The sequence below is a fragment of the Carassius gibelio genome, chromosome B24 (genome assembly GCF_023724105.1).
Source record: "Carassius gibelio isolate Cgi1373 ecotype wild population from Czech Republic chromosome B24, carGib1.2-hapl.c, whole genome shotgun sequence".
In the NCBI taxonomy this organism is placed as follows: domain Eukaryota; kingdom Metazoa; phylum Chordata; class Actinopteri; order Cypriniformes; family Cyprinidae; genus Carassius; species Carassius gibelio.
Window position 1 is genome coordinate 8,814,412 of NC_068419.1, and position 23,544 is coordinate 8,837,955.

General features: G+C 36.4%; 1 protein-coding gene across 8 annotated transcripts in view; it reads left to right on the top strand.

Annotated features, from left to right (window-relative positions):
* The window catches only part of LOC128013039 (ribosomal protein S6 kinase alpha-3), a 50,278-nt gene that overhangs the window by 22,665 nt on the left and 4,069 nt on the right, over positions 1 to 23,544 (top strand). For 3 of the 8 annotated variants that reach the window (XM_052595738.1, XM_052595736.1, XM_052595741.1), the window contains 13 exons: positions 15,644 to 15,760; positions 17,031 to 17,112; positions 18,024 to 18,104; positions 18,216 to 18,295; positions 18,433 to 18,539; positions 19,480 to 19,517; positions 19,787 to 19,929; positions 20,297 to 20,367; positions 21,250 to 21,338; positions 21,928 to 21,992; positions 22,081 to 22,183; positions 22,380 to 22,504; positions 22,621 to 22,746. In XM_052595738.1, coding sequence (XP_052451698.1) covers positions 15,644 to 15,760; positions 17,031 to 17,112; positions 18,024 to 18,104; positions 18,216 to 18,295; positions 18,433 to 18,539; positions 19,480 to 19,517; positions 19,787 to 19,929; positions 20,297 to 20,367; positions 21,250 to 21,338; positions 21,928 to 21,992; positions 22,081 to 22,183; positions 22,380 to 22,504; positions 22,621 to 22,746 — 1,227 coding nt within the window. Of the gene's footprint in view, positions 1 to 4,253; positions 4,421 to 9,440; positions 10,299 to 13,572; positions 15,437 to 15,643; positions 15,761 to 17,030; positions 17,113 to 18,023; positions 18,105 to 18,215; positions 18,296 to 18,432; positions 18,540 to 19,479; positions 19,518 to 19,786; positions 19,930 to 20,296; positions 20,368 to 21,249; positions 21,339 to 21,927; positions 21,993 to 22,080; positions 22,184 to 22,379; positions 22,505 to 22,620; positions 22,747 to 23,544 lie in introns of those variants that run through there. The other 5 variants (XM_052595737.1, XM_052595743.1, XM_052595744.1 and 2 more) reach the window with 4 other exon arrangements.

The following is a 23,544-nucleotide window of genomic DNA, read 5'->3' on the forward strand; positions in this document are numbered from 1 at the left end:
TCTATCACTTGTCGTTTGTTGGAGACAGTGGAAAGGTGGCTTAAGCCTTGCCTGTGTGAGGCACGCGACTTCTGGCTCGCGCTGTTCTGTAGTATATTAAATGTTTATTAATTCTGAATGTGTTGCGTGTCCATATTACACCAAAATGTGACACTGCACTCCCCTGGGTCTGCAGCAATACACCCATCACGTGTGAAATCGATTGGATGAATGTTTCTCAATGTAATAAAAATGCAAACAGACAGACAGAGATTCCTTTCCTGCCTTTATTTGTCCATGTGACATTAGGGTTTCAACCATAATTTGACAAAGCTATGAGAATAATTTTTGTGCGCAAAGAAAACCATTATAACATAATTTACTCATCAATTCTTCTCCCCAAGTTTCCGTCACCATTTTGGAGAGGACAACTGATTTTAATATATTTATACGATATGTACCAAATTACTCTATAATATAATATAATATAATATAAATAAACAACAGATTCGCATCAGGTAAAAGTAAATTCATATTGTATATAATATTATATTCAAATCTTTTATTAGTTTTGTATAATTATTTTGTATTGCAGTAATATCTGGATATTTTACAGCTCTATATAAAAAATATTGCATGTAGTGTAGACTTAATAACACCGTTATCTAGACCACATTACATGGATGTGATTATGACAAAATGTAAGATGGCTGGAACATATGTACTGTTTCAACAGGGTACATCTCCGTCAAGTAGTCTGAAGCTCTTTCACAGTGACTTTGATCCATTGTTCATTCTTATTGTTAAGCCCTGGTCTGTATTGCCAAGATGAACACATGACAGAGGAATGTGAAAAAAAAAACAAGGAAAGTAAAGTGGCAGCCAGAGAGAAAATTGAAGGCAGAGAAGAGAAAAGATTTTATGAGAGATATTGGGGGTGGGGGGGTCGTTGAGAAGTTATTGAGATCTAGAGGGGGGATCCATTAATCTTGTCTCTGTTGGTTTTAATGCAAATGTCTTCTTCAGCAGCACTCACTCTGCAGTTAAAACGCCCCCAATCTCATATACATTGGTGGCCCAGTGCCACAACAACAATAATTGTGAATGACTCCAGTGAGTGTTTTGATAAGACAGACACGTCTGAGAAGCAGCAGGAGAGACTCACTGAGAAAATGCTGCTATTTTCTGCAGTGTGCAGTGATGTGTCAGGATGAGTAAGTACTGTCTATTGCGCTGCATGAAGGACACGGCATGTAGATGATCATTATGCATCTCAAAGGCAAGCAAGGCTATGCAATTTATACATATGATTCAGAAGTTTGGGGTCAGAATTGATATATTTATCTCTTTTTTTTGTGTAAGTACAGTTTAAATTTAAATTAAATAATGTTCTTTTGAACTTTCGATTCATCAACACTAGTAAAGTAATGTTTAATAAACATTTAATAATAAGTAGCCTATAGTTCAAATCTATTCATGTATTTAGTGACAGTTCGCTCGAGACATAAACATTATAATTCAACTTTATTTTGAGAATTTCATTATTGCATATAGGGCTGAAAATATTAGTCAACATTATCGACAAAAATTTTTTTTTCAAAAAATATTTTTGTTGTTGAGTAGTCCAATTTAGCAGACTTTAAGGGCCCTATTTTAACGATCTAAACACAAAGTGTAAAGCGCACGGTGCAGGTGCACTCGGGGCATGTCCAAATCCACTTTTGCTATTTTAACGACGGAAAAACAGTTGGCGCGCCTGGGCTCATGGTCTAAACGCGCTGTCCATATTCTCTTAATGAGTAATGGGTGTTTTTTGGGCGTAACGTGCAATAAACCAATCAGAGTCTCATCTTCCATTCCCTTTAAGACCAAGTTGTGCTGACGGCCATGTGCCATGATGGATTTGCTATTTACACTGCGGAATTTGGCAAGCGCAAAGACTGAACATGCCCCCGAGATGAAACGGAGCTGCTTGTGTGCGACCAAATAGATAAAAGCCTAATTCTGATACATACAATGACTATCCATTATGACATGTAGGCATTTTTATATTTAATTAGCCTACAAAAAATTCTTATGCATTGCAATCCTTTAAATTTTAATATTTGGCATGTTTTTGTGCTGCTGTGCATCTCTGTGTTTCATAAGCAGCATGTACGCGTGTTATGGACCCGCCTATACTAACACGCTCTTTAAAAAAACAAGAAAAAAACATTGCGCCAGACTTTAGACCAGGTTTGAGTTGGTCTATGACGCAGTCTATTTTCAGCTCCTTAAAATAGCAATGTGCTAGCAGTGCACCTGAACACACCTCTTTTTTAGACCAGCACGCCCATGGGCGCACATGTGGGCGCTAATGCATTTGCTAATTTAAAAAAAAATATATATATAAACATTGCAGTTGGTATAAAAAACACCAACTGCAATGTTTATGTTAGGCTACTCAGTCAGGCGCTCGCTCACTCAGTACGCGCTGAAGGCTCGTTGCAAAATAGCCAATGCATTTAACAGACCAGAAATAGAAGATCCTCCAATAACCAACAGATCTGGTGTTTGGGTGCACTTTGGATTGCCTGTAAGCTATAATGGTGATGGCAAGAGAGTGGTGGATAAAAAAACAATGGTATGTCGCATCTGCTGGGTACACCAGCGGGAATTAAAAAAAAAAAAAAAAAAAATTTCCAACTGACTCAAACCGGGCAAAAGACATCACCGCGTCGATTGGTAGGCTACATTTACGTTACATTTACATTATAGCCGCGGATTTGAGACCTTACTATTTACCATTCATTCTATCATCACCATTATAGCTTACAGGGAATCCAAAGTGCACCCAAACACCAGACCTGTTGGTTATTGGATGATCTTCTATTTCTGCTCTGTTAAATGCATTAGACATTTTGCAATGAGCTTTCAGCGTGTGCTGAGTGAGCGAGCGCCTTAGGGGCCGTTCACATATTGCGCCTAAAAATGCTTGGAAAATGCTAGGCGTGTCTTTCTCCTCCTTTCCAAAAAGTTCGGGCAGAAGCGCCCCTGAGGCGTCTGCCTTTGCTAAGCAACAATGACGTGCTCTCTCCACGAAGACGCGGAAATTTCAGCAAAGGATAAATGGATTTGCAGCTCTAAAAATCGCTTGCAGAAGGCAAGCTCTGCTACTAAATTTATTTCAAAATTGCAAATTATATACAACTATGATCAGCTGTTCCTTCATCTTGGCTGAGCTTTCAACGTTGTTACGGGAAAGGATGAAGCTGATTGGTTAGTTCTTGTCACATGACCCGCGGTGCGCTTGCGGCATTCTGAAAAGTTGAGATGTTTTTACATTTTGCTGTATCCTAAAACGTACCGAACCGAACCGAACCGTGACATCAGTGTATCGTATCGAACCGAATCGTGAATTTTTGTGAACCGTTACACCCCTAATATATGCTAATGCATTTGCCACCATTGAAAGGTGTAAAAAAACTAATATTAAGAGACCCTGATCTCAAATCATTCTGTCTTTGGATCACTAAATCCTCCAGATTCTGTTTACAGCTTTGTTCAGCGTCAGGCACTTTGTGCTGTTTGTCTTTCTTAGAAAACTTCAGAGTTGATGTCGCATTTTGAGACTAGAAGGAGACATGGACAATGTTTTTCCACATCTGAAAGCGTGATGGGAGGCAGTCTTGGCACAGCTCCACGTGTGAGAGGAGGATCTTACACCCCTGTGGGGTCAGGATCTGAGGGTGATGTAATGTCCTCGTCAGGGTGCCGCACTTCCTGAGAGCTTTCCAAGAACAGGGGGCCAATGGGAGGGTTCCTGCCCTGTCATTCAGCACAGGAAACCGAGTGAAGCAGATGAAAAAAATAATACCAAACTTTGAGCTTGATCTGGCGCCACATGACCTGGTTCAGCCCGGGATGATATGACGTTGACAAAATCTCAGATGGAGAAGATCAGCTATTTAAGAACTTTCCTTCAATGTCTCACTCATTTGAAATGTTCTTTAAAATGTTAACAGTATATCTCTTGGGTTAAAAGGGCCAGAGTGACTAATTAAAATATTAGCGACGAACCTGGTCCTAAGTATTATTTAACTGTGGAGAATGTGCGACAGGAAACTATACACACTCACATACAGCCATACTCGTATATGTTCATGGCTGATAAATTAGTGATGCTCTCTTTTTGGACAGATGTGCCTCTTCCTGTGCAGAGCAGGACATGGTCTAATCTCAGTGCTGACACCCAGCTGTAGGCCTTTCCTGGGCAGGCGTTTCCTTTTGCTTGTCTTCAGTGTGTATGTATGACTGAACCGCAGTCAGACCGCCTGAGTGACCACTCCTGCCACGCTGGACGAGGGTTCTAGTTTAGCTGTCCACAGTTTGAAGCAACTGACATGAGGACAGGACCATGCTGAAAATGTTTCCCTTGCGGATCAGACAGAGAAACGCACGGGTAGGAGACATTTGGTATTGTCAGTTTGAAATAGTAGGGAGATTGAAGGTAATATTTTTTGTATTTGTGTGACTATTGAAGTGCATGCAGCTAACATATGCTTTCTGAAGGTAAAGCGGATCCCATATAAACTGTTAGCTTTATTTCCTCACTTTTAGGGAGAGACGTTTCATACGTTTTTCTTATAGGTCAAGGAAAGAGGAAACTGGACATAAGGAGGAAACTGATGATATATTAAGGATGTGTAGATGGAACAATGTAGTCTAGTTTCTGGGGATTCTTTGCTCATTGTCGTTTTGAGCAGGAAGAACCACATCAAAGAGCTAAAACATTCATTTTTCAGAAGTCTACAGCTTGAAATAGTTAGGAATCTCCCTCAGCTTTGCACGGTTTTGTCATAGGCCACACTTTCTCGTAATTCTGCTTTGGATTTTGTGTTGTGCATGTGTTCTTTTGTTGTCAAATGAGAGAATGCTTTGTGCCCTAGAGACTGAAAGTTCGGCACGGTGTAAACTTTCGTAATAAGTGTTCCTTGTTCCAAAAAAGAAACATGAGAAACTAAATTAATAGGGATCTTGACAATGAGATTTTAGTTTTTGTTTGTGTGTTATAGGGATGTACCGGATCCAGGTTTTTGGGGTTCGGCTGAATACCGAATCCACTGTGTAAGATTCGGCCGAATCCGAAACCGAAGACCGAATCCTACTCGCATCCTTATTCCATTAACACAGTAAAACACATTAATGAAGCAAACAACGTCCACAGCAATGTATTTTTCATTTTATTTTATTTTAACTTTAAAAAAAAAAGAAAAAGAATAGGCAAGATTATACCAGGATGACAAGTGAGAAAAACCTTTTTGTTTAATAAAAAAAAACAAAAAAACATGACGCTCTGCATTAACAGGTGACAGCCGGTTGCGAGTGTGGGAATGAATGTCCCCACCAGTACTGAAAAGTCTTTCAATGGGCACAGAGGTAGATTTTTGCCATTTTTGCCAGCATTGGAAATCGCTGCTGTTTTGTCTTCCACCACTGAAGAGGATCCTCTCTAAGAGGGATCAAAGGCTCACCGAAAAAAAACGCTTTTTTCCACGTCAGCACCTGATGACCTGATCAGGCACTCAAGATTCCTGAACAGTTTAGTTTAGAGCGGGCCTTGTTCCTCTTCATATAAACACCTTCAGGCAATCAACGGCCGCGTGACGTCGACCAGCGTAGCGCAAGCCTAGGATTCGGTGAAAAAAAAACCTAAGGTTCGGCCGAAACCGAACCCCGTCAAAAAGCCCAGTATTCGGCCGAATCCGAATCCTGGATTCGGTGCATCCCTAGTATGTTACACACTGGCTTAAATATCTCAACCTAAAATCTAAAGAAAATTATATTTAATTAATTTATTTTTATGTAATGTATTCATTAATGATTAATTCTGCATGTAATTTAAATTTGTTTTAAACAACTTAATGTTAAAAAAATTGAATTTTTTAAAAAAATTCAAATATTTGGGATTTTTTTATGTTTTGAAAGAAGTATTATATATATTATATATACAAATATATTATTTGAAAGAAGTTTAATACTGTGAAATAATATTTCCTTTTAAAATATCTCTTTTCTATTGTAATATATTTTAAAATGTTATTTATTCCTTTGAGGTCAAAAGTTACATTTTCATCAGCCATTACTTCAGACTTCAGTGTCATGATCTTTCAGAATTATTATGCTCATTATAATATGCTAGTTTTATTATGATCAATGTTGAAAACAGTTGTGCTGCTTAATTTTTTTTTATTATCATTCAAACACAGGATTCATTTATAAATATAAATTTGAAAAGATTTATGTTTGAAATAGTCTTTTACTGTCACTTTTGTTAATTTTTAGAAAAATAGTATTTTTAGAAAAATAGTTTTTTAGAAAAATTGTATTTTTGACTGACCCTAAACTTTTCAACAGTTGTGTATGTAAAAATTGCTAATAAAAGTATTGTTTGTTAATTACAACTAATGCATTAGCTAATTTAACATTTTGTTAAGTATTAACCTTTTGCCTGTACATTAGAAACAGTTTGACAATATTTTTATGATGGGCTTCATTTGTTTTATTCAAAATATTCTCATTTGGTTTTAGGGTGAAATGTGACCCAGATGTGTTTTTGTCATATTTGATTCAAACCCTGACTGTCTGTTTGGTGTTCTGCATTGGTCTGGTGTTTCTGACGTCTGTCAAAATCAGATGAATCAGATTGACATTTTGATTTCTCTGTCTTGCCAGGAGGACCAAGCTTTCATTTCTTTCTTTCTTTGTGTTTTTGTCTTTTCGTTTCATCTCTTTTATGTTTTCTTTGCTCTCTGGGCATTTCGAGTTCACAGGGAGCACATAAATTGTCAGGAAGTTGAGATTGTGGAGTGGGACACAAAGGACAGAGGAAACATTAAAAAAAAATATATAACCCAGTTTGAATACAGTCGGCATTCTTGTGACTTGCAAACCAAACAAAGGAGCCTGGAAACAAGATAATCTGGTTTTTGACTTGTCATGGCTCAGTTCAAAGCCCTGACCTTTAAGATGCACAGAAACCCATAATACTGGTTTTTGTGGGTTATTTGCCTAGTTGACTTCAGAGATCTCTTTGGATTAGTCATTCTGCTCCTGAGTATTTCTGTCAGTTGAAATATTACAGAAAGTTCAGTGCTGTGGGCCAGAGAGTCGGACTGTGTTGTGGAGACTAGCTCACTTATAATTGATTAGTTCTATTGATCTTCCTGTCTCCACCTCGGAAATGTATGAATAAATAATGCCTCCATCTCTCTTCCATTTGCTTCATGTAGAATTCTTTTTGTCTCCCAAAAAAAATGCACACACTTCCTTTTTCCTTAATATCTTGGATTGATATTGCATATGTTATTGAAATAATTGGTTATGATGTCACTTTTTATAATTACATATAATATTCATAATATATATGAAATAGGGCTGTGCGATTAATCGAAATAAAATCGTGTTTTGAGTGTGCGTGATTTCTAAATCACTTTATAGCATGATTTTCCGTGGCCCCGGCCTCCCGCAGTATGTTAACTCAACCAATCAGGATGCAGCGCGCCTAAGTGGAGCGCGAGAACAGAGCAGACTGGGCATATGCCTAACTCCAGGTTCACACACTGTCTGTGATGCGTAGCCTTTTTTTTTTTTTTTTTTGAGCCCATGTTAACGGAACAGAACATTCACACTGCACGCAGTAAAAAGATAAGAACAGAAAAGGTTATAAATAGAAAGGTGCGATAAGATTTAATATGATCTGAGCACGCGCATCTGGTTTTGTTAACAGAGCAAAGAAAGTCTGCGTGCGAGCGGATAGATTCGTGCTCACGCATGATTTTAATGTGCTTTCGCCTTACAATAATGCGCTCTCGTTGCTGCTTCTGAACTGCGTAACTACATAACTTACTGTATACGCTCTGTAGACCGAGTACGTGTGAATCTTGGGCAATAAATATATTGGGCAAAAACATATAACACCTGAGGCACCGCTACAGTGAGCTCTATGACCAATGCATGGCAAAAAAAATAAAAATAAATAAATCCCTGAAAACATGTTTTATTTTATTTATTTATTTTATTTTTTGCCATATGTCTAGACATTTTGTTTGACAACTTTACTTAGTGATTATTTTGACTTATGTCTGTTCTGACTCTCATTGGTTTTCTTTTGGAAATATGTTTAAAATTTATACTGAATGCATTTATGACTGTAAAGCATGTCTGTGTGTGTCAAAATCGTGATTAAAATCAAAATCGCAAAATGTATAAAAAAAATCGTGATAGGTTTTTTTTGTCCATATCGCACAGCCGTAATATGAATACATATTATTAATAATGAAAGAACAAGAACAAGAAATTTATAAATGCAAATGTAATCAGGAAATGTTGAGAGCATTATTCAACAGTCACTCACGTGAGCTCCAAAGCTCAATACGCCAGCATAAACACCAAGGCCAGAGCTCCAAATAAAATTGCAATGTTATCTCTATAATGTCATGTTTTGTTTTATTTGTGTGCCTGCTTATATTAATCTTTTCTTAGTTCCCACAATGCACTGGACTCTGACGTCTTAGAGTTTTAAGATGTTTAACTCATGAACAGTTGGATTTTTCTGTTCTAAAATGGATCATCAGGCTCTCACTTGTGTCATTCACTACGACTGACCTTGAAATTCATCAGTACAATGAGAGAAACTGGATCCTCCGAGATCTCACAGCTGCTCTCTGAGGTCAGAAACCTGCTCCGTTGAGTTGCATAACCCATTTTGTCTTACACACGTATGCAAAACCAAACCCAGAGCACTGTCTAAATCAGACAGAGTTCGCCACACTCGGCTTCTGTTTATTAGCACCTGACTTATCGAAATAGGAAACTCTTCTCATACCATGATAATGTGCTCTTTTCAGAGCTGTTGGTTGAGCTTGTGTCATCTGAGTGGAAAATGGTGAGTGTGGTATCCTGTTTATGGGGCATAGAGTTTTTCTTTCCGACTTCAAGGGCCTCAAAGCCTGGCCAGCTGAGCTGTTAATTGTGTTGCATAAGCGGCTTTACTGAAACTGACTCCCAGAATTCCATACATGTAACTGACAGGATCTACAAGCTTGTAGAGGTGGAAAATAGATTGTATGTTCCTCTTTGGTGATCCCTAGAAGCCGTTATTGTCCCTCAGTAATGTCCTCTTGGGTAATCAATGGTGTTAAATGGAAATTGGGTTTGCAGATTAGTTATGCACAGATATATATCGGTCAGGCTGAATATTCTGAAACTGTTCGGCCAATTTCCTGCATGTGTTTTGGCAACCTTGCTAAAGGATAATACACATATTCTGTTTTAAATTGAATTAAATAATGTTTGTTGTATAAAATAAATGTTTATTTAACATTAGAAATATTTTGGATGTTACTATTTTTTGGTTGAGTTTTACTTGCCCTGCTAATATTTATATGGCACCAAACCATATAACCCCCCAAAATATATATTTTGCATTAAATGTTTTTTGTATACTTAAATTTCTTCACGTTTTCTAAACATTTCTTCACCTTTCTCTCACAAAAAGAACAACTGCAGCAAGATGTAAAATACGGAGCTGTAACTCCATAAATTCATAAACACTTTTGCTGGAAAACAGTGTCACATGATGCAAAACGATTCATTTTTCAAGTAATTTTTCACAAAAGCCCATCTATCAGCTACATAACACACACACACACACACACACACTGTTTATTATTTATCACATACATGGCTCTCTAGGAATCACACTGATTACTTTATAAAGCGTGAGAAGTTTTGTAAGTGTTTGTAGAGTTAACTGAAAGTTCACTGTGTTCTGCACACCTATGGACTGTTTGAAGGCAACAGTTCTTGCTTTGCACCACTGAACTGTACACAACAGGTGTTGTTAATCTCAGCTGTAGCCCAACATCCTGAAACAGGGCTGAGCGTGTGTGTATGTGTCTCTGTGTGACTGGTCAGCTGTGAGAGTTTGGGGATCTCCAGGACTCTGTACTGGAGGGATTGGTGGGTTCGCAGAAGGGGAATCTCCCAGTTTGGCTCTAACCCTCATCTCCTTCAGGACTGGGCTTCCCCCCTCAGTGAGTCAGTGATTGTCATCCAGGCGTTCACTCCTTACAACTTCTTGCATATCCCGGCACACACTCATTCACTTGGACCGGGTTCCTCTAGACCAGAGACAGAAGCAGGGCGGTAGCGGTATGGCAGCTTCTAAGCCCTGGACACTTGTTTTCAGAGAGGCAGTGATCCACATGCTGCAATGTAGACTGAAGGCTCTTCGGAGGCTGTTTCAGAGACAGTCTGAAAGATTCCCCTGCAGAACGGTGAGTACCGTACTCTGGAACAAGGATCGGGTTTCCGCTTGGCTCCAAAGCTGACGTGTGCCTCTGGAAGGCATGTATTAGACACTCACTCACAGTTTATTATGGAAAACATAGGCCTACTTTATTATTATATATTAAATTATAGTTACTTTTAAATGTATTAGTTTTGGGGTGCTTTTCCAATTCATTTGTTGGCATCTTAAAAAAAAAAAAAGAAAAAAGAAAAAAAAAAAAATATATATATATATATATATATAAAGATAATTAGTAAGATTCCGTATCCAATATGTATATTAGTTTCTTTTTTACTATAATTTTTTTATGAAATCCGAGAGCTTTCTAGCCCTACATAGACAGCAATATAATTACCACATTCAAGGGCCGGAAAAGACGTAAGGACATTAATAAAATAAAGAAAACGCTGAATAAAGTTGTTATTTTTGTTTTCTTTGCACACAAAAAGTATTCTTGTACTTTAATAATATTACGGTTGAACCACTTATGTCACATGGACTGTTTTAGCGATGTCCTTACTACCTTTCTGGACCTTGAACGTGTCAGTTCCCTTGCTGTGTGTGGAGGCTCAGAAAGCTCTCGGATTTCATCAAAAATATTATCATTTGTGTTCTGAAGATGAACGAAGGTCTTACTGGTTTGGAACGACATGAGGGTGAGGTCTTTTTCGAGTGAACTATCCCTTTGACCAAACCACCGTCGACAGAAGGCTCCTTGAAGGGTTGCCATCTTACCTCATAAAGTGTTTTTTTTTTTTTTTTTTCTAGAAAGATTTGGCAACACTTATGATTTAATACGTACTGTAACTTGTTCTCTATGATTTCTTGCAGCTCTTACACAGAGAAGAGACACAACTCTTGATACGTGTTGAAATACGTTGTTAACACTACCTGAATTTTACAGCATTTATTTCTTCTGTAAAATGCGTTGGCACTTCTGTGAATTACTGAACCGTGTGTACAGAACAGGATTAAGCACTAAAAGGTGACTTGACAAATAAATTTAGCTACAGGGTGTACTGTGTACTGCAGATGTGATTTTCTTTAAATCAATAAGATGTGTCTTTCTTTGTTCATGTAGTGGAGGTGCTCTTTAAGTCAGTGATTGCATGGTACATGCACATCTTGTATTGTCGCCATCAGTACTCTGAATCACAGTCTCGAAAATACCACCACAAGCACACACACTTGACAACAGCTCTCCATCAGACAGTAATCATTCACAAACTGCACACTCTCAAGCATCCTGGAATCAGGCCTCAAGTCTTTATTGTACAACTTTGATCTTTGTAGTACATATGGCTCTGATTTGTAGTTGAAGTTTATAAGATGCAACTTAAAGACCTCATCTTGTATTCATATCAACTTCCATGTGGACCCTAAAGCGTTAGCGACTCATTCTCATTCTGAAGTATCAGTTTCCATTCTTGGCGACATTGAGATGAGGTGTGAATTATGCTCAGCGAGAGCTGAGGAGAGAGGCGGGGAAGTGCTGCTGGTTTGAAGCTTGTATGTGTTTAACGTGATGCAGGTGAACAGCAGATTCATCATGCCTCCCTCCCTTTGCGTTTCTTTTCCTCCTTCGATTGGTTAAACTATTTTCTCTTTCATACACCAGGAAAACAGAGCTTGCATTGCAGCTTTATAGACTTCTGGATCTTTCCAGAGAAGATTCCAAGTTCCTGCAGACACTTTCCTGTGCTTTTCAGCAAGAACTTAACAAGCCAAGTCATCTGAAGTGGAGTGCAGTTGCTTTTATTCTTTATCTCAAAAGAATTTGTTTCTGGGAAATACTTAGCTTGGATGCTGGAGACAAACTCTCCAGACTGGACTAGTCTAAGACGGCTGCACCGTCACACCATAGACTTTCCCACGGGGCTTCGGGAATCGGCAGACAGGTTTGAAACACTGTCAGGGCTGGACGGAGATCCCGCACCTCATGGCAGGATGCTGGCTGCTTTGAGGGAGCCCAGGCTGACACGAAGCCAGACTGATTTGGGCTGGAGCAGGATGGAGGATTCGCTGGCCTCACTTCCACATCGCTCTCTATGGGACTCTGAGGTATTTATAGTTCCATCAGCTTTGGTGATAACACTGGAGATGGGAAGAAAAGGAATTTGGGGATCTTCATGGAGGTGGACTTTACACAAGTCTTGTGAGCTTTACATAGGGGGCTGTCGAAAATCTCTGGGTGTGTTCAGAATGGAATACACATATTCTGCACAGTGTTTTCCACCTTTTTTTCCAAAATAATATTGAGAACAGAATACAGTAAGCAACGATAAATGTTAATTTTGTCCTGACTTTTGGCAGTTCAGTCAAATGAGTCACTATGTAGATGAGGCTTCAATATTGATTATGATTCATTTGTCACTCTCCAGATTGAAGGTTGGGTGCATTGCATCGAGGGGGACAACAAAACACACAGTGTGCTTGTACAGAGTCTATACTTCATATTTTGGCATTGTAGTAGGTTTTTCTGGTATTTTATGACAAACATTGACATATTAATGGAAAGAGAATTTGAAATGAATAATAATTATTTTGAATTACCACTAATATTTTCCAGATAATATTATAATATAATTTATTTTACCTTTAGTACAGTGACAATGTAACAACAACTACATTGTCTTTATCATGCCACACATTTTAATATCCTTATTTTAGGAAAGAGTTCATCATATTCCACATATTTGGTGGTCCTATGATTTGAAAACCGATTTTATAAAAATATATAATTAAATTTTTATTTCCATTTTAATAATTTAACTACAACTTAAGCTTATGTATTTGTTAGTCTTTTTTAGATTTAGATCTTTCTGCTAATATCTATATATTTTATTTCAACTATAGTATATTTCAAATTTTTTTATAGATTGTGTTTCAGTTAACAATAACAGCTTCAATTGTAAGCTGTCTGACTTTGAACCTTTGCCTGGTGGACAGTCAAATGGATAAGAAAATATAGACTTTCAAGCTGGGATCTGGGTGATATCTAGGCTGCAGACCACCATTTTTTAAGCCATTCCCTTCATCCCTAACTCCCCTCCCTTTCATTGACTTGGATGTATGTCATTGATTTCATTGCAAGAGTGCCCCACTACTAGTGGAAGCCTTGGAAGAATTGGTGATCACTTGGAATCTGCTTTGAAGCATATTTATTATTTATTATTGATGTAGCATGTTTTGGCTGTTTTAAATATAAAAAAAATATATACATATCATAGATTTGTTTGAGGTGGGGGTAATTTAAACCAATCTGTGGTCATGTCACAACCTTGTTGCACTGTGCTCTGTGGAGCTGCCTGACATATGAAGTAGACTTGCTTCCTCGGTCAGAATCGAGGGGTCAAGGGTCCATACACATAATCTTGCCTTGTCCACTTCACAAAGTGGAATGCACTTTAAAATGGCAGCGGGGATTCCCCTGAAGGGAAGTGCCAAGGGAAGTTTGTGAGTGTGTGTTTATAAGTGAAATGCAGCCATAGTGACCAGTGTTCAGCTGTATTAACTTAGCCACGATCAAAGCTGGGTAGATTACTTAGAAACTGTAGTCTGTTACTGAATCCAAATTACAAATCAAAAACTGTATTTAGTAACGTAATCTATTACATTACACATTTTAGGTAATGTAATCAGCCTACTTTTAGATTACTAAGTCGTTTATCAAATTGATTTAAATAGGATAATCTTGTACCATATTGATATAAAAATACATAAATAGAATAAGTAAATAATTCCAATGCATTAAAACATTACGTTACATCAAGGTTTCCCAAACGGGTTTGTAAATGAACTGCAGGGAGTGTGTCAGTTTAATGAAAAGCAGATCATTAATGAAATCATAAAAATGGCAAATTATAATAAATTTAAAATAACATGAATCAGAATAAAAAACTTACCAAAAAAATCTAATCTTGATTTTTTTTTACCTGCATGTCATGTGACCATTAACCAACAGAGAACTGTGAACATGGAAATGTGATATTTCTTAATTATTAAAACGCTTGTTTTAAAATTTCAGGCTACTTCAAGTAAATCTATTAGGTGAATTATGTTCAGATGACAAAAAACGTTTGGAAATGTCTGCATTACATGCAAATAAGAAAAAGGTTAAATTGTGCATTCTTTGTGTGAATGTCCACACAACTGTAAGACTTGAATATATAGAAGTGGTGTATAGGCTGTTTTAGAAAAGAACATTTAATAGATAAAAAAAGAGGAAATTAGGAAGAATCAATTAATTGTGAATAATTTATTTACATTGTGTGAATACTATATAATTATGTCATCAATAAAAAACAACAACTGTAGTCTGATTATGAGTATTTTAAAATGTATTTTAATCTAATTACAAGTACTTACATTTTGTAATCAGTTACTACCCAGCTCTGGCCACTACATAAGACTGTCTAAAGAACTAGTTTTAATAACTAGAAGTTACTTTTTGGATTCAAATTAGGCCAGTCTACCTTTTTACGTAACTGATTTGACCTTTCTGTTATGACCAGTCTCAAAGAAAAATTTGTATAACTATTTTATGCAGCCGAATTTTGTATCATTTCAGTTGAACGTTGTCTAATCAACTACTCTTTCTTAATGCATCGTAGTGGGAGTTTTGTTATTGTTTGGGTCTCAGTATATTGAGCAATGGAGGGCTGTCTGTGCCCATAAACTTTCATCAGTTGCATGAGAGACACTTTACTGGTACGCCAACGTAGGATGACATCATCTCACCATGAGGACATGGAAAGCTGATGGATTAGAGGGGGAGACAGCGAAATGGATGGAGAGAGTGGGAGGAATAGAGTGAGGAAAGAAGAGCTTGAACGTTGTGTCTTTAGTCACCCTTCTCCACACCCACCGCTACCGGGATTGAGCAGGAGGATTGGGGGCGGTGTCATGGCAACCATGTGGGAAGCTGTCCGTCACATGAGCTTTCTACTGAGTTTGGTCCTGCTCTCTCTGTGCATCAGAAGCCCAGCAGCAGGCGCAGACTGCAGAGGGACTGCCGGGGCTCAACCCCTCCTCCCTCAGGCATGGAGCAGGGTGACGAGCCCCAGGTCGGCCCCGAGAACCCGTGGGACACAACGGCGCACTGCCATGATGTGCGTGGCGTGGGTGAGAGTGATGCGTTTGCGACCGCATATTCAAGCCGCGTGTTCATTTAATGCTGCATGTTCAGGTTTATTATAGAGTTGAGGTGAATTAAGGAAAAGGAATTTCTCTCTGGCTGGTTTATTTGAATGTGTTTGTACATCTGTCAAAGTTTTTTGTGTTTCTAGTTGATGTAATTCTCTCACTGGCTTGTTGTCATCATTTCTCCAGGAAGAAGTGTCAGTTAAAGAGATCAGCATCACACATCATGTTAAAGAGGGCTCAGAGAAGGCCGACCCGCAGCAGTTTGAGCTCCGGAAGGTGCTCGGACAGGGCTCCTTCGGAAAGGTACGTCGCATTAATTTGGGGCTGTGAACTAAGATTTTGTTAATATACTGTATACATGATGGTACAAATTTATAAACGGGTTAAATTTCTGTTTTACTGTTTATAGCAAGGGTCTTCAACCTTATTAGTCCAAGGACTCCATATAGGTCCATGGAGAGACAGAGCAGGGACTACTGTTGTTATTGTAAACAAAACAAAAAATTTAAACAATTGATGAAAAAAAGTTTTATAAACTTAGCAACTAACTGAAATAAATATTTTTAAGTTGACATACTAAAATATTAAAATACTTATGAATGAAAATGAAAAAAGCAAATAAAATTACAAAAAATATCAAATATAAAAATAAAAGCTAATTCAAAATGTTAATAATATTATAGTATTTAAATAATAGGGGCCTCCTTGATACATGCTGGATATACAGTATATGGTGCTGTATTTGAATTAATAAATTTAATCAATATTATATTTTTGCTTAATGCATACTTTCCTTTTTCAACTTTTTTCAATGTATAATAAGTTTTCATTTGTTAACATTAGTTAACTGCATTAGTTAGCATGAACTAACAATAAACAACACTTCTACAGCATTTATTCATTAATCATCAAAAGTTACACATTTGTTTTAGATGGCATCTAAAAGTTGATTTCACATGACATTTTTTATTAACTAATTAGCTACATTAATAAAATAAAAAAGGTTAATCAAATGATTAACTAGGTTAATGTTGTAAAAATCTAAAAAGAAAGAAACTTACCTTCAAAAAATGATCAAACAAGGTTAATAAGCAGTTAATACATTAATTACTAAGTAATTAATGTATTACATAATCAAATGGTGCATATTATATATTACCTGTATGTGATGTTTAAAATATTTAGGTAAAAGACTGTGTTGTGTTAATATCGTTACTGTAATTTGAAATTACTCATACAGTGATATAAGATTTTGGTCATACCACCCACCTATACGAATGTATTTTTAGTGTTTGGTGTGTGTGTGTGTGTGTGTGTGTGTGTGTGTGTGTGTGTTTGCATTGTGCTTTGAGAGGCAATCAGCACATATGAAAGCATGAGCCATGCACAGATGAAAAAACTGTCATTCATATTTTAACAACAATCTCAGTAAAATTACACGTGGAGCTAGTCATGGTCACTATGGTTACAGTGTCACGGCACAGAACTAATTATGTTGTAAAGAAGAACTGATGAGCACAACAGATCCTGTTTTAAAGTATTTTTTATGTTTGATTTTCTTTGTGGGTTGCAGGTGTTTTTAGTGAGGAAGACAACAGGCCCGGATGCAGGACAGCTGTACGCAATGAAAGTGCTGAAAAAAGCCACCCTAAAAGGTATTAAGCAAGTCAATATTGGGTTTTCAGTGGCCAGTGCTGAGATCTAGAACAATGGCCAATATTACAGTATGTGCATGTACATACATACATACATGTTTATTTATTTACATTTTTCGCTAACTTTTAAATTATTTAAACAATAATGAAGCAATAAGGTATGCTTGTATGTAAATAATTAAAAAACAAAAAGAAAAATGTATATAAAATATAATAAATGAATGTGAATGTATCATTTATTCAGTTATTAATTTTTTTTAATAATATATAACACACAAGATATACTCCTTACTAAAATGAAATTACCGTTATTTAACATATAATAATATGTAAATTGAATATTTAATCAAACTGCAATGCAATTGTTTATCATTCATTGACAAGACTGCTAGTACAATTTGAAATTAACACAAAGGGCAAATCCTATTTAAAACACCTAAAACAAATTCAATAAAACAGGAAGAATGATGTTTGATGTTTGGCCTTAGTCCTATAGCTGAGATATTAAAGGCAGTTCAAAAGTCTCATTAACACTGGGACTCCAGATTGCATTTACCTTTTCCACAGTAACCTGTTTAAGTTCTGTTTATTCTAGTGTTTTGGTTGGTTAATTCCCAGCTGTAGCTGTTTAAGAATGTAAATTGATGTTTGTGGAAGGGTACATCTATGAAAAAGCCCTTCCAGATGATAAACACATCTACATCCACAGGAGTAAATTGACTCTCCTCCCCCTACAGCTCTCAGCTTCTCTTGTCTCTCTGGCACTGCATTTTTCTCCCTACTTTATTTAATTAGTCATCCGGTGCCATCTGCGTAATTCTGCTGTGGCAGATTTCTGGGCGGGGGGGAACGTTGTTAGTGAACTCAATGGAAGTAAACAGAAGTGTTGTTATTTATGTGTGTGTTTTCAGTACGGGATCGGGTCAGGACTAAGATGGAGCGGGACATCCTGGTGGAGGTTAATCATCCCTTTATTGTTAAGCTACACTATGGTAAGTGCTGGTCATCAGCCAATCGGAATAAAGAACCGCTCTCGTTGTAATGTTCTGTTAGCCAATGAAGCCATTCTTTCTTTCTCACACTCCTCTCGTGTACTTGTGCAGCATTCCAGACTGAAGGAAAGCTTTATCTGATTCTGGACTTTTTAAGAGGAGGTGATCTCTTTACTCGACTGTCAAAAGAGGTAAATAGTGAGTGGTTACCCCAAGCAAAACATTTACATTTAAACCTTTAGCAGATGCTTTATCCAGAGCATAGTCTGATGTAGCCACCAGCAGCTTAGAGAGGACAAGCCTGTCTGATTGGCCTGTCTTTCCTCAGGTGATGTTCACAGAGGAGGATGTGAAGTTTTATCTGGCAGAGCTGGCTTTAGCTCTGGACCATCTGCATGGACTAGGCATCATCTACAGAGATCTGAAACCAGAGAAGTACTGAATGCTCTCAAAAAAATCCAATTTATACTCGAATTTAAAAGCACAATTCACCCAAATCAATGAAATTTTTTATTATTTATAACATTTATTATTTCATTTCAAACTTATTTATTTTAAAACAAAATGACCATCAAATTCCAAAAAGTGGGAATTTTTATTGTACTTTTAAAAAAAATAAAAAGAAGGGGAAAAAACCAAGTAAAGTATGGAAAGAGAATTTGGGAAAATGTTTTAAATTAATTCAATTATTTTAAATGAATTTACATTTTTATTTAGCAAAGATGCATGATATTATTTAACAGTGACAGTATAGACGTTAATAATAAAGTATTACAGAAAATTATTTATTCATTATTAAGAAATAAATTATGTTCTTCTGTTTCTTACGATTTATATATATTTGGGGGGGAAAAGCATTTTAAATGGCAATAATATTTCACAAACATTACTGTTTTACTGCAGAAATGCAGCATTGGTGAACATAAGAGAATTAAAAAAAAAATATATATATATATATATATATATATATATATATATATATATATATATATTTTTTTTTTTTTTTTTTTTTTTTTTTTTTTTTTTTTAAATCTTAAACAATCTTTTGAAAAATAGTGTATATTTTCCTTTCCATGCTTCCTTTTTTTGCGTTTTTTTTTTAAATTACTAAAACACACTCACTCACTCATTCCTTTTTTTCTTTTCTTTTTTATCCTTCATCACTGCTGTCTGTAAGGTCGTCCATAAATCACATTTATGTCTGGATAGAATAGGGCTATAAAAATAATGGCTGTAGTCTTGTAGCCGTGACATATAGAGATATGTCCTCATGGCTCAGGGTGGGAATGGCAGTAAAAAAAAGGGGTTCCTTTGTGTGAGTGTGTTCATGCTCTGTTAAATGACTTTTTAATGCTGTGAATCTGTGTAATTTCAGCATTCTCTTGGATGAGGAAGGCCACATAAAGCTGACAGGTAGGTAATTTCAGATTGCTGGAATGGCTGCATCAGCATGGTGCCACCTTGAGCGTTTAGGGCTTTGTGTTGATACCGTTCGACTGCAGCCTCATGGGAGGGCAGACAGACGGGGTTTATGACTATCTATATCACACTCATACTATATGACAAGGTGAATCGCACAGAGCTAATGTGTGGGAAATGAATGTGTAGAAAATGGAGTAGTTTCAGTTGTAGTTTTGAAACACTGATGTTGTCAGACTAAAATTGTGTTTGTGTGTCTTCAGATTTTGGACTCAGTAAGGAGTCGATCGATCATGAAAATAAAGCATACTCTTTCTGCGGGACAGTAGAGTATATGGCTCCAGAGGTGGTGAACAGAAGAGGACACACTTATAGCGCTGACTGGTGGTCTTACGGGGTACTCATGGTAAGGGAGCACCACTTCCTGTTTCTTCTCTCATTTATTTAAAGTTTTTGTAATATCTTTTTAATTTTTTCTTTACAATTTTTTTTTTTTTGCTAAATTTTACGCATTTTATTTTGTTATTCATTTGTATTAATAAGTTAATAATGTTATAAATACATTTAAATGATTTTGTTATTTTAAAAAAAACTTTCGGAAATGTAAAAAATATCATTATTAAATAATAACTAATATAAAATTATAACAAAATCTTGAACACTATCTAAACTGGGCATAGGGCATAATGGAATAGTGTTCCATTAGGCAGTTAAGCATAAACAAAAATTATTAACATTTCAGAGAAACAGCTTGTTTCGTTCTCCATCCTCAGTTTGAAATGCTGACTGGAACGCTGCCTTTCCAAGGCAAGGACCGCAAGGAAACCATGACTATGATTCTAAAGTAAGTGTGACGGCCTCATCCTTCCGCTATCCCGACAGAGACTCCACTCACACTATAATCTAAACACAGTCATCCACTCTGAGTGGGAAGAGCCAGCGGAATTGGTCTGTGTAACATCTGGATGCTAAGTGCTGTAGAGATAAGGATAAGCCCTGGTTTAGCTGACAGTGCTGTTTAACTTAAAAGACTAGGCACTTAACGGTCAGTAAACACTTAACCATACAAAAACACGTCACGTCACAGTGCGGCCTGCTGAAGAGTGAATAACGCTCCAGCGTGACACTAGCACTGCTGTGGGGGATAATTATAACCAAAGGTCTGCGCACAGTTTTACGGCTTTGATAAACTGTAGTAATGTGGTTTTAGTGGAATGACCACAGACATTTAGAGAAGGCAAGATGAGAGTTTGTCAATTACAATGTTCATCTGAGGCTTCTGCAGAGGACTGATAAGAACCCACTATTGCAACTGAAGTGAATACAGTAAGTATTAGCTGTGGAAGTGACATCAGTGCAGATGACAGTGACTCATTGTGTCTTTTTCCTCTGTTCTGTGTTATCTGACCTCCAGACTTGTGTAGACAGATTTGGGACCATAATTTGATTTTATCACCACAAGATCTGATACACATACACTGATGCAAATTCTGGTAAAAAAAAAAACTGCTCACTTAGAAAGGAAGTGATTTTCTGGCTGACATCACATGTTTGGCATGTAAAGGCTGAAAGATTATGTACAAAAGACACTTAATTGGATAACAGAACATTAGAATTACAGTGTTCTTCAATCTCATTGGTAAACGACCCGCACTTAAAATTGTATAGCTTAATAATAAAGGGATGATCTCTGGCTTGACTTGTGACTTTTTTTGTGTGTGTGTAGGGCGAAGCTTGGAATGCCTCCGTTTCTGAGTTCAGAAGCTCAGAGTCTCCTCAGGAGCCTTTTCAAACGAAACCCTTCCAATAGATTAGGTAAGCCCACTCACATACTCTGACTTTGAAAAGTTTGGGTTCTTAATTCTATTCTATTCTATTCTACAAGGATACACTGAATTAACCACAAACATTTATATTGTAAAAAAAATATATATATTTCAAATAAAAACTGTTCTTTTTAACTTTCTGCTCTTTAAAGAACCCAGAAAAAATACATAATTTTTTCCACAAAAAATGTACAGCTCAATTATTACAGCAATGTTTATAATAATAACGTAAATAATATTTCTTGACATTTCTTAATATTTCATATTAGAATGATTTCTAAAGGATCAAGTTATTTTTGCTTTTTACAGAAGTTAATTACATTTTATAATATATTAAAATAAAAGCAGTTGTGTCAAATAATATTAATATTTAATTAATCAAACATTTAAATATATTGATTTTATTGTGCGTGACCTGTATTTTTTTTTCTTTTTTTACTTTGGTTAGCGTAAGAGACTCCTTAAATCATTAAAAACATAATACTGACCCCAACCTTTTAAATAACACTGACTGGATGGTCATTTCTGCAAAGTTAGTTATTCATATTTGATTTGAACGTGACTGTGGTCATCTGCAGGTGCTGGGCCAGACGGAGTTGAAGAGATAAAGAGGCACCAGTTTTATGTTACCATCGACTGGAATGTGAGTCTTTACAGGAACGTTTTTACAGGAATGACACTCTATTAATGTACGGTGGGTTTAATGTTTTATCGTGTCTTGTTTGTCAAAGAAATTATTTAGAAGAGAGATTCACCCACCCTTCAAACCAGCATCTGGCAGACCAGACGACACATTCTACTTTGACCCAGAATTTACAGCAAAAACTCCCAAAGGTACATCAGCTTATCATAACGGACTATGTCTGGTGCTCGATCAGGTAGACTGTGTTTGCCACCCGTCTTTAATCCCCTCTCAGACAAAAACACGAAAACCTATTTATTTAAATGCTGCTAGACCTTTTGAAATCTGTCAGATTATTTAATAGTGTATTTAATGACTTGAACAAAGCCGCTGTGTGTTTTCTGCTAGACTCTCCAGGTGTACCCCCTAGTGCCAATGCCAATCAACTCTTCAGAGGTTTCAGTTTTGTGGCCATCAGCTCAGAAGAAGAGTCTCAACCCTTGCAGAGCAACAGTGTGAGCTCTATAGTTCAGGTATACACACACTTAAGCCTCTTTCCATGTAGTATATGCTGTAATGACTGTTTTTAGTGTCTAGCTATGAGTCAGGTTTTATGTCAGCATTACATCTGGTTCCTTTCACTCCGTAGCAGCTCCACAGAAGCGTGTCTCAGTTCAATGATGCATATGAGGTGAAGGAGGATATCGGGGTTGGCTCATATTCCATCTGCAGACGCTGCATACAGAAAAGCACAGGAATGGAGTATGCAGTGAAGGTGAGAAACGAGTCATATTAAACCAACACACTGACTGGTTGCTTTCATTGAGGCATTAAGCCACCATCCAGAACACTTTAGCAAATTAATAATAATTTAAAAAAAGCATTTGAAAACGAAATGATTTTTAAATGTCCCAGTCATTATTGGATATTTAACTGTGCCTGATCTTTTTCCATTATATTTAGGTTAAAAATAAAGCACAAAAAAATAAAATTAATAATTTTAATTGTAAATGTAGTCCTCATAACATAACATAAATGTATCAAAAAGGAACACTCTTAAATAATGACATAATAATAATTATTACTAAAAACAAAAAACTTAATATATTTTTTTATAAATCATATTAAATCAAACTTTAAATGAGAGTTAAATGTTATTTAAAATAATTTATGTATTGACATAATTATTCATTTTTAATAATAAAAAACACTACTAATTTATTATCTTTGTTAAATTGTATTATTTAACAAAATAAAATTTGTTGATTTTGCTTCCATTGTCCTCATTTGTAAGTTGCTTTGGATAACAGCGTCTGCTAAATGACTAAATGTAAATGTAATATTTAGCATATAACAATGAATATACTTTTTTTTTAATAGTGGACATTATAATACAGAAATTCACTTCCAGCAATTGAATTTTAGTTTTTATTGTTTTATTTTCAGTATATATCTAGTTATTTAAAATGTAGACAGCATTCATTTTTAAGTATTTTTGGCCTTTTGAAAGACAATTTAGTACTGCCTTTTTAAACAATGACTTTCTTGGACATTGTAATATATTTCTCTATAT